At 42.5% G+C, this 12,337-nt stretch overlaps 1 protein-coding gene across 1 annotated transcript in view; it reads right to left on the bottom strand.

Annotated features, from left to right (window-relative positions):
- The window catches only part of PAPPA2 (pappalysin 2), a 293,756-nt gene that overhangs the window by 150,346 nt on the left and 131,073 nt on the right, over nt 1-12,337 (bottom strand). Inside the window, exons 5-6 of the mRNA XM_036117179.2 lie at nt 2,760-3,053; nt 1,062-1,254 (exon numbers count right to left, since the gene is read on the bottom strand). Of these exons, the coding sequence (XP_035973072.2) occupies nt 1,062-1,254; nt 2,760-3,053 (487 nt within the window). The remainder of the gene's footprint in view (nt 1-1,061; nt 1,255-2,759; nt 3,054-12,337) is intronic.

Below are 12,337 nucleotides of genomic sequence, written 5' to 3'. Positions count from 1 at the left end.
TTTCTCACTCATAGGGCAGTTGTGTTTATCTCAAGGACTGAATAAGACACCTGCAGGTAAAATACCCAGCACAATGCTTCACACAAAGATGGACCAAAGAGACAAGAGCTACTGTTGTTATTTAAAATATGGTGGCAGGAAAAAATTAATTAATTAAAATAAAAATAAAATACAGTGGCAGGGCTTGAAAGTGGAGAGCCTGCACAGGCCACCTAGATGGAGTTCTGGCCATGCTCGGGGAAACCACGTTCCCCCATCCTCCCACCAACTGTCAGATGTGCTGCTTTTCCTACCTTCTCCCCTTTTTACAGAACTTTCCCTGGTATCCATGTATCCCAATATGCAAAGGATGAATAAAAGCTAATTTTAGATATAATGACCCTCTTTAAAAAACATGTATCAGGTGTCCATTGTGGCAGGCCAAGAGACAAAGACGCAAAGAATAGTCCTTCCCCAGGGAGCTGCGGTTGAGCGGGGCAAACAGGAAAATACACAGATAACGATTCCACAAGGCAGCAGCCCTAAGTGGGACAGGCACCAGGTCCAACAGGAAGCAGAGAAGGCATTAGAAACACCACACGAGCCAGTGAAGGCCCTGTGCCCAGCTTATAGCGGAGGGTAGCCTGCCACCCCCCTCCCCCCAGAACTGCCTGAAGGAACGCACCTCCCCTCCTTTCCCCCAACTCCGCTGTGCAAGCAGCAAGCCTCTGCACCACCCTTTCACCAGGGGGCAATGGCTGACCTGGACAGGTAGCAAAGGGCACCTCAGCTTTGTCAGTCCACCTCTTCATGGCTCCTGGAAGCCTGCCAGCTATGACATTCTGAAGGAAGCACGTGCCAGGCCCCTCGCCAAGGAGTGAGCACACATGGTGAGCCACTGGTTTACCTGAGAGCCCTGTGAGCTCTGCTAAGGAGATGAGGGCGGGGCAGGATGGAGGGGCAGCCCTGAGCAGCGGTGCACATGTTTATTGTTCCAAGCCGGGTCTCCCCTCACTTCACGTTCTTCCCCTCGTGCATAAAAAATGCCACAGAGAAGACAGAGCATGGCAAGTGCCTCTCACCTGTCATACACAACCCCACTAATTGGAGGAAGCCAGTGGATGGTGAGGGATGTGTGGGTCTGCCCAATGACCATGGGTGGGAGGGGAATGGGGGTGGGCTTCCGATTTTGACTCCACTGCTGATATACAAGATCCAAATAGCAATGCATCCGGGCCACTTGGTTAGGGGTGAAGCTGTTGGTGCAGTCATCATCTGTGGAGACAAAAAAAAGGAACAGGAGAGATAAAGGTCTTAACCTGCAAAGACCACCAAGGCGGGGGTGAAGTCCGCCTTGCTCACGCCCTAAGTCACTAGCACCCGACACAATGCCTCACACTTACTGGGTTCCATAACGACTTGTCAAATGACTAAATGTATTCTGTTCCAGAGAGTATCTAAGCTGCAAGTGGGAAAGAGAAGGCAGAGAATAGCGCTTGCTTATCCCTAAAGCAGGACCATTACCCTACTGTTGGGCCGAGCCAGGGTGAGACTCATGCCCTGGGGTGGAAGATTGCTCCTAGCTGATGGTTACTTATTCAGGAAACCACAAGATGGCAGTGTTTAAGCATATGGCCTTTTTATTCGTGAACGTTTCTGGAGTTGCAGACACCTGCTTTATGCCCAGTGACTCTACCAAGGTTAGGGAGAATTCAGTGGAGATGCTCAAAGAAAGAGCAAACCAAAACATCAAGGATGCAGTAGGACTGGGAATGGAGGTCCCAACCTTATTTTTGGAGCCTGCGACATCTCCCTGTTAGATACAATTTTCATAGGGCTGGAAAAGGAGTTATCTTAGTTTCAGAGCCTTTTTTAATGAGAGCACACCAGTCAAACACTGCCCCCTGTTTCTTAGATGTTTTCTCTGCCCACTTCAAAGGTGGTAACTAAACAGCTCTGCCTCCTGCACCCCATTGTCTGGTCTCCCCTGGCAAGGGCCACTGTGTCCTTGCTGGGGGAGGCAGGGGTGCTGGTCCTTATGAATTCAATGCACCTGAATTATATACCAAAATGAGACTTGGATGGAAATATATCGATAAGTCACAAGCAGGACCAGCTCACCACTCTTTTCTTCCCTTCAAAGGCATGACCAAGGTCTTGTGATTTACCTTTTTTTTTTTTTTTTGGATAGTCCTAGAATTTATCACCAAACAAGCCCCTGGACCTTACAAAAAAATCATCTCCTTCCTTCTCCCTAGAATAAATCATCAGATCAAATCAGTCCTTACTTTTAGGGATAAATTTGAGTCCGTTATCAAGAGACTATGATTAGTACTACTTTTTGCCAGAAATGAGGAAGATAAAAGAGGACAGGAAGAGACATAATCCAGGATACCGAGACCAAATAATAGGGTTGTTCCCAGGACCAGGAGAGCAGTACCGTTTTTTAAATGAGACAGTATTTTTTTAAACTATCCAAGATAAAAGAGTATTCTTCTTTTGACCTCTAGCAGAGGAGAATCCAGTCCACAAGACCCCTTTATGTCATATTTCTTTAAGTTCTTCAAAGACATGAGAAAAAAGAACATGGCATGATAGATACACTTCAGCTCTCTGGCATGAATGACCACTTCACGGGCCTCTCCACCTCCCACCCCTCCACAGCCAAGTGGAGTCAAAGTTGGAAGCCCACTCCCACTCCCCTCCACACCCCACCCCAGCCACAAAGGGCTCCCATGTAATCTTAATAGAAAATAGTCACATTGAGACTGTTGTGGTACCTGTATAGCTCATGTAGTTGCTGAATGGAGCCCCTGGGAAGTGGGTGAAGCCACAGGTGTCATTGGTAGGCTCTGGGTCCTGGCACAGCTTACTCTTGGGAGTAGGGGCAGTGTCGGCACAGAGGTCTCCTGTATCCATGGATGGCACTGTCTCCCTACAGGGGTCATCACAGGATTCCCTCTCACTGACCCCTTTGAAGACATGGTAGAGTCCCAGGACATGCCCCACCTCATGGATCATAATGTTGGTATGGCCAGACATGCCATAATAGGCTGGGTTGAGGACAACGCCACCTGCAATGGAAGGTTTGGAAAACATCTCTAAGCATGTAATGAATAGCAGCCCACTGATCCTTAATTATGCCTTCTGGTAAACATCGTGTTCAATTTCAACCTCTAAGGGAACACTTTATAACTTCTAGTGGCATTCAGTCCCTGCTCTTCCCTTTGGTAAGAAACACTCTCTAAACTAATCAATAAACACGTCTTTAACCCCTAACATAGATGAGTGCTGTACTAGAAGCCAGGGATAGCAATAAAGACAACATGACATGATAGAGGGCCAGGATTCTCAGGGCTGGCTGTGCATTAACATCACCTAGTGGAGTTAAAAAACAGAGATGTCCTAAAGACCTAAATGTGAGTCCTAAAACTATAAAAATCCTAGAAGAGAGCACAGGCAGTAATATCTCTGACATTGGCTGTAGCAATATTTTTCTAGCTATATCTCCTGAGGCAAGGGAAATAAAAGCAAAAATAAACAATTGAGACTGCATCAAAATAAAAAGCTTCTGCACAGTGAAGGAAACAATCAATAAAACTAAAAGGCAACCCACTGAATGGGAGAATATTTGCAAATGACATATCTGATAAAGAGCTAATATCCAAAGTATATGAAGAAGTTATACAATCAACATCCAAAAAACAAATAATCCTATTTAAAAATGGGCAGAAGAAATGAACAGACATTCATCAAAGAAGACATCCAGATGACCAACAGACATATGAAAAGATTCAACATCACTCATCATCAGGGAAATGCAGATCAAAACTACAATGGGGTATCATCTCATACCTGTTAGAACAGCTAAAATCAAAAACACAAGAAACAGTAAGTACTGAGGAGGATGTGGAGAAATGGGAATGCTCTTGCACTGTTGGTGGGAATGCAAACTGGTGCAGCCTCTCTGGAGAACAGTATGGAGGTGCCTCAAAAAGTTAAAAACAGAACTACTCTACTGTCCAGTAATCACACCACTGGGTATTTACTCCCAACATACAAAAATACTAACTCAAAGGGCTACATACACCCCGATGTCTATAGCAACATTATCTACCTATAGCCAAATTATGGAAGAAGCCCAAGTGTCCATTGATGGATGAATGGATAAAGAAGAGATAGTATGTATATATATTCCATTGTGTACACACACACACACACACACACACACACAGTGGAAGAGTATGTGTGTGTATACACACACACACACATATACACTGGAATATTATTTAGTCATTAAAAATAATGAAATCTTGCCATTTGCAATGACATGAATGGAGCTAGAGAGTATAATGCTAAGTGAAATAAGTCAGTCAGAGAAAGGCAAATACCATATGATTTCACTCATATGTGGAACTTAAGAAACAAAACAATTGAGAAAAGGACAAAAAAGGGATAGAGACATAAGCCAAGAAACAGACTCTTAACTACAGAGAACAAATTGATGGTTACCAGAGGAGAGGTGGGTGGCGGGATGAGCAAAATATGTGATGGGGATTAAGGAGTACCCTTGTTGTGATGAGCACTAGGTGATATATGGAATTGTTGAATCACTATATTGTACACCTGAAATTAATATAACACTGTATGTTAACTATACTAGAATTAAAATAAAAGAAAAAAATTAAAAATCTATTACACTGTTGGTAGAAATATAAATTGGTACAACTATGGAAAAGAGAATGGATGTTCCCCAAGCTATGCTTTTTAATTATAATTAATTCATTTCAAAAAAATAAACTTATATGTAGAAGCAGAAACAAATAAACAAACAAAAAAACCCACAGATGTCCAAATGCTAGCCCAAATGAAATGAATCCAAATATTCAAGGATGAGGATATATGTCTCAGTATTTTTTTTAAAGATTTTATTTATTTATTGACAGAGAGAGAGAGTACAAGCAGGGGGAGCAGCAAGGAGAGGAAGAAGCAGTCTCCCGCTGAGCAGAAAGCCTAATGTGGGGCTCAATCCCAGGACCCCGGGATCATGACCTGAGCTGAAGGCAGATGCTTAACCAACTAAGTTATGCAGGCGCCCTACCTCAGTATTTTTTGAAACTTCTCCAGTAGAGATCCATTGGTCTCGGTGAACGCATACGGGGTTTAGAGCCAGGGAAGTCTGGGTCTGAATCCTGACCCTCCACATACCAGCTCTGAGTTCTTGAACAGCTATTTGACCTTCTAGAACCTCAGTTTCGTTGTCTGTAAAGCGAAGATGATGACACCTACTTCTTTGTTTTTGTGGGTTTGGGCTTTCTAAAGTATCTGGCACACCATAGGAGTTTAGTAAATGACAGTTATGTGCACTGCTTTTGATTTCATGACCCCTACTCACAAGAAGCCAACAACCATTAAGACAAAAGACAAGTCCAACTTAACGACCGTGCAATTCAGAATGTCAGAGGCATTGCAGGAATATGTCCTACCCTCACCTCTCCAAAATCTCCCTGAGAACACCAGGGGAGGTGTTTCAGAGAAGAGTTCATTGGATCCAATCTTAGCTTGGATGAAAGTAGTGGTACCATTGTAAATTTACAAAAGGAAAGGCTAAAGAATTCTAAGTACCCCAACTTCTATGTGTCTAGCTTCCCAATCCCAGCTTTCCAATCCCAGATTCCAAACCCCTACTTCCTTCCTCTCCCCATGTTTGAAACCACTTGACCTTCCTTCTTCATCTCCAAAAATTGTCAGGATCAGGCCTCATCCTCATCTCTAAGTCCTGAAACAGGTCATGTCAATAGCTGTTTGGACCAATGGTCCAAATGGACGAACCAATGGACCAACCCTCTGGTTGTGTTTCCAGGCTGCACCTGCCCCTCTGTCCCAGATCTGATCCCAATTCCCAAGACTTGCTTCATTCATCCTACCTGAGCCCTCCCTATATCAATAGTCTAGTGAGTACAGCAGTCTCCCCAAAAGAATAGCCCTGCCTCTCATTCGCAAGATCATATTCCAGGGACTATGTCTCATTCCTGAATTCTATGTGATGCCCTACACACAGCTACATAAATGGTTTTATGGGCAGAACAGAATCACAGGGTATCTGGTGCCACATCCACTGGTTTCTGCAATAAGTGACTCAATCTGCCCATTTAGTGACTACCTTACTGCAAATGGCAGTTTCTAAATTAAAGTTCTAGGTTCTTCCCTTCTACTCAGACATGCTGATGTTAACCAAGGCATGCTAAGACCCATCCTGAAATATACTGTCTACTCTCACATCGAAAACAGAGCTAGACCTTATCTCCCTTGTGTATCATTTCTATCACTTCCAGTAAAAGTTCTTATTCTCCAACATTAACCTTTTTTCCTTTTATAAAATTATTTTCTGTATATTTCTTTCATTTGTGCATCATTATGTCAACATAAAGTTAAAGTAATTTGAAAACAGATCTATTGCAGTAACAACCAGAATGCCCCGTATTTGAATAAAGCCAGCAAAATACAGTATTTCCACATTTCAAGATGGATATATTTTTTATTCCAGAATATTCCAGATCATGTTTACATCAATTGCAGTAGTATTCATCATCAAAGTTCATGCACCATTATGCTCTCAGCTCTCCTTCATTCACATCAACAAAGGTGCTCTAAGAGCACAGTGTTGTTTGTAAGTGCCTTCACTCCCTTATAGCTTCCTCCACCTACATACACGTCTTTCCTTCTTCCTTTCCCTTCCCCCACCTCTAAGCAAGGTTTGGAATCAAAAAACCAATCTGACAGAAACAGGTCTTTGAAAGGCTACAATTCACCTATAAAGTTGAAGTATCCACATGGAGTAGTTAGTTCTTCCTAAATTGAATAGTATCCCATGGTTAAGTAGGCTTGAGAAAAATGCAGCATGCCACACCCACCTTCTGCAGATTTACACTGTGCCTGAGAATTTGTTCTGCTGAAGGCCCTGAAAAGCCCTGTAGCAATTGTTTAACCTTCTGCTTCCCAAACTCATTTGAACACAGAATCTGTTTGAGGTAGAATACCTTTTGACATAAGGAATACTAGATTCCTTAAAGCACAATTCATGGAATGCTACCAAAGACAAAGAAAACTCCCAATCAATAGTTACTTTCTACCCATACATATGGTCAGTACAACCCAAGACCTCTTAGGATCTTCTCCAGTGATAGGAGAAAGGGGTTATGGGGGTGCCTGGGTGGCTGAATTGGTTAAGCATCTGCCTTTGGCTCTGGGTCATGATCTCATGGTCCTGGGATGGAGCCCCTCGTCAGTTGGGCGCCCTGCTCAGTGGGGAGCCTGCTTCTCCCTCTCCTTCTGCTGCTCCCCCTGCCTGTGCTCTCTCTCTGGCTCTCTCTCTCTCTCAAATAAATAAATAAAAATTTTTAATTAAAAAGATGAAGAAGAAGAAAGGGGTTATAGCTGAACAGAAATAAGATTCTGGGAAGAAGGGATGGCAAAAAATAGGAAGGAGGGATGACTGGGAGTGTAGTCAGAGAAGGATATGAGGGTGGTCATTATCATAGTGGGTGTCTCATCAACCTCCAGAAGTTTTTGCCTCAACCCCAAATGAGATATTTCCAAATCTAGAATATTCTCTTTTCAATAAACCAGCTTATTTATAAGGAGAGGAAGAAGCATAAAAATGCAAATCCTCAACACACGCAGCAAATCTCCTCTACACCAATGACGGGAGGCCAGGGTTTTCCTCCATAGCACTCTTAATGCACATTCCCCAAACAGGAGAATATAGATTTAACACACAGCACTTAAATTTTAATTAAAAACATAAACCTTTTAACACATTTACTGTTGTATTTTTTATTGCAGAAAGATGGGACTTTTGCCCCTAAATTATCGTATGGAACAGAGTAGTGAGCTTAGTTGCTATGTGTGTGTTAGATAGAATATTGTATATTCTAATTTAGAAGTAAGTGCTCTGTATACCAATACATGTTGAGGAAAAAGCCCAAGGTCCTCTTACAGTAATTCTCCTCAATAGGGCCAAGTGATTATGGAATCACACTGGACCAGAACTTAAGGAACTTGGAATGTGGTCCTGACCCTAACTAGCTGTATGACCTTGGCTCTGCTCTTTCACCTTTCCCTAGGTTATCTGCATAATGAGAGGGCCAGCCAGACTTATCACTAAGATTCCCTTCTATTCTCATCCTGTGCCGCTAAGAGCTAACATTCAGGATTGTGTGAGACAATCATAAATACCACGTGAATAAAAACTTGTATTATCATGGATGGTCACCTTGTAACTTGTATTCCAAGACTCCCACCTCTCAGGAGCCTGAGGGGAAAGGAAAAGCCAGTGTAAACAGCCGCAGACATTCTACCCTCAGATCTGCTAGATTTTCAAGTGATCCAGATTCACTGCCTGCTGGTCCTAAAGCCCTCCCCTCCCTCTCCCTTGTGCATGGGGTCCCACATGGTTCTTCTAATCACCTTATACTCCCACTAAAATAAACTTGTGAAATTATTAAGGGAGTGGGTTTTAATCACACACATACTCATACACCCATGTGGGTAGGAAAGGAGAAACATTAATTTATTTCATGGTTTAGTTTATAAAAGTTCTTTCATGTTTTGATAAAAGTCACACACACACACACACACACACACACACACACACACACAGGTATTCACACCAAAGCCTGAGTGAAGCATAAAGACTTCCTGCCAAAAATCTAAAAAGAAGAATGTGAGAACTTCTTTTCATTAAGAAGGAACAAGACCTGATAAGTAATAAGTAAAAACAGCATCCCCAGAATGACAACCCTCTCTTACCCTCTCTGTTATTTGGGTCTGACCAAGGAGGGTCTGAGGAGCTGTGAATTCCCACCCGCTGAGGGAAATATGCAATTCTCTTCCAGGAGCAACTTAATAGGAATAATAAAAATATAGTACAAAATGCTACTTTCCAGTTCCTATTCTATGTTAGTATTTTTTTAAAAAGTAGCAACATCAGGGAGCCTGGGTGGCTCAGTCGTTAAGTATCTGCCTTCGGCTCAGGTCATGATCCCAGGGTCCTGAGATCTAACCCCACATCAGGCTCCCTACTCTGCAGGAAACCTGTTTCTCCCTCTCCCACCTCCCCTTTCTTGTGTTCCTGCTCTCGCTGTCTCTCTCTCTCTGTCAAATAAATAAATAAAATCTTTTTTTAAAAAAAAAAGTAGCAACATCTTCTGAAGCTGATACCTATGCCCCACACTTTCCTCCATTTCCATTACTAGCGTGGGTCAGGCTCTGAGTGGTTACAGGTGGGTCCTTAGAGCACTCCACAGAAGCCTCTCACACAAGATGACCTTTGGAGTGACATGGGCCCCTTCTTTGGCTGTCACACTCACTGGAAATGTATTGATCCTTATCTTTGGGAATATTCCTTAAAAGCTCTCAAGGCTATTTCCTGATCTGTTTTATGGTAATATGAGAGTTCCTACCTCAAAGGGTTGTTATGGAGATTGAAATAGTGATGTAGACAAATAAGCATTTAGCTTAATTTCTGGAACAAAGTAATCCCAAATGCATATTAGACCATTTGTCAATATTACTATAATTATATAATATAGCCTGACCACACAGGCTCATTTGCCCCAACCTCTTGTTGGCTTCCTCCTAACCATCTTCATTCATCAAGAAAATGGGAAGGCTAGGGTCTGGCCACAAACAGGACAGACTTTCCAGAGTGAAACCTGGCATCGCCAGGCAAGGGAGACAAACACCTCCACATGAGGAGCTCTGATTTGCCCCTAGGCTGCTCACACTTTATTTCCATGTTGTTCTGTTCCTGAGACCCATGGGCACCCAGAAGACAGACAAGACTTGGACAAAGTTACAGACAGACAAGTGTCCATTCAATCCACAGACAATACACTGACATTCAAAAATTATTTGTGATAGCTTAAAAGTAGTGATTGTGTATGGAAAGGAAATCTTACAAGATTGGACTGTTAGTTTAATTCTTCATAGACCTTGCAAGTAGGTCAGATTTATACAAGACACCTTTTTTTTCTGTAATGCCAATAATCTTTTCCTTCCTACTTCCCTAGTTATAGAGAATATAATTATCATATCTTATACTCAAAACCACTGTTCCTTTTTGTTTCTCCTCATCTTAGAGGATAAAACTAAAACACAAATAAGGGATAAAATATGGTGGTAGAATTGGGGGCTGGGATTCCCTTCCCTACGATTGAATCCCTTTCTTTGTGCTCTCTGCTTTTATTTACTACAGTGAAACAGGAAGTAGAAGAAAGACATGCCAATATATGTTTTCAACAGTATCTTCGTTCCTCAATCTTCACTCTAAGACACTATCAGACTCTACCTTCATTCATCTCCCCAACACCTGTCCTACAAGGCTGCCTAGGAACTGACGACAAAACCCAGGAGTGCCTACTCAGGCACTTTGAAGCAACAATGTGAATGGAGGGCAACATTTTGGAAATACTCACATTTTATCCCAGTGGCTTCTGGCCCCCTACCAAATTGCCAATTCGGGAAGCCAGACTCTTCTGCATTCATCCATTACCTCACTAGGAGGTATAAGATAGAGTGAAAAGCATAAAAAGAAGCCCTTTTCTGACTGTGAGATTTCCAAAGTCTATGTCATTTGGGCCCTGAGGGGATGCAGGATTTAGCTAGCATGGTAGGTGAATGGAGGGTAGTGATCTTTGCCTCACATTACCAATGCCATCATTACATCTTAGCCTGGAACAAATTCTTCTAAGCTGGAGGAAGAGAAAAGAGATAAAAGGGAAATACAGATGGTGATGGGTTCAGATAAAGTACACTATAATCTATATTTCAATACCCCAGTAAAAGGATTCAAAACAGGTACATGTGATCTGATAGCAGAGGGATCCTCCCTTATTCTAGGAATGCATTCCTAAGTAAGAGCCCTAGTTCTAGAGAAAAATGGCTACAAAGGAAGAATGACAGAGAGCCTCCCAGAGATCTCCTGAAGGTGGGACCCTGTGATGGAAACAATGGCCATCTCATGTGACCAGCATCCCTGACTATTTTTTTATTTTTTATTATTATGTTAATCACCATACATTACATCATTAGTTTTTGATGTAGTGTTCCATGATTCATTGTTTGTGCATAACACCCAGTGCTCCATGCAGAACATGCCCTCTTTAATACCCATCACCAGGCTAACCCATCCTCCCACCCCCCTCCCCTCTAGAACCCTCAGTTTGTTTTTCAGAGTCCATCATCTCTCATGGTTCGTCTCCGCCTCCGATTCCCCCCCTTCATTCTTCCCCTCCTGCTATCTTCTTCTTCTTTTTTTTTTTCTTAACATATATTGCATTATTTGTTTCAGAGGTACAGATCTGTGATTCAACAGTCTTGCACAATTCACAGCGTTCACCATAGCACATACCCTTCCCAGTGTCTATCACCCAGCCACCCCATCCCTCCCACCCCCCACCACTCCAGCAACCCTCAGTTTATTTCCTGAGATTAAGAATTCCTCATATCAGTGAGGTCATATGATACATGTCTTTCTCTGATTGACTTATTTCACTCAGCATAACACCCTCCAGTTCCATCTATGTCGTTGCAAATGGCAAGATCTCATTCCTTTTGATGGCTGCATAATATTCCATTGTATATATATACCACCTCTTCTTTATCCATTCATCTGTTGATGGACATCTTGGCTCTTTCCACAGTTTGGCTATTGTGGACATTGCTGCTATAAACATCGGGGTGCATGTACCCCTTCGGATCCCTACATTTGTATCTTTGGGGTAAATACACAGTAGTGCAATTGCTGGATCGTATGGTAGCTCTATTTTCAACTTTTTGAGGAACCTCCATACTGTTTTCTAGAGTGGTTGCACCAGCTTGCATTCCCACCAACAGTGTAGGAGGGTTCCCCTTTCTCTGCATCGCCGCCAACATCTGTCGTTTCCTGACTTATTAATTTTAGCCATTCTGACTGGTGTGAGGTGGTATCTCATTGAGGTTTTGATTTGGATTTCCCTGATGCCGAGTGATGTTGAGCACTTTTTCATGTGTCTGTTGGCCATTTCAGCATCCCTGACTATTAAGGACAAAATGCATCCTTTCCCCTATGACCTTGGCATTCATAAGCCATCTCTAGACTTAGATACAGCCCCAGGCAAAAGAAGCTAATTGACTAAGAGTAAATGTCTACTACCCAGGTAAGTAGGGACTCAAAATGGAAATTAAGTTCAATTATAGAATAAATAAAAGTTACATTTCTTGCATACCTGAATGTATATACTGAGACTTGAAGTCAATCCATGCCAGTACCACTAACTTGTACATAGAACATAATATGAATGGGGCTCCCTGGATG

Source organism: Halichoerus grypus, chromosome 7 (genome assembly GCF_964656455.1).
Source record: "Halichoerus grypus chromosome 7, mHalGry1.hap1.1, whole genome shotgun sequence".
Taxonomy (NCBI): Eukaryota; Metazoa; Chordata; class Mammalia; order Carnivora; family Phocidae; genus Halichoerus; species Halichoerus grypus.
This window is presented reverse-complemented; position numbering and strand designations above follow the sequence as displayed.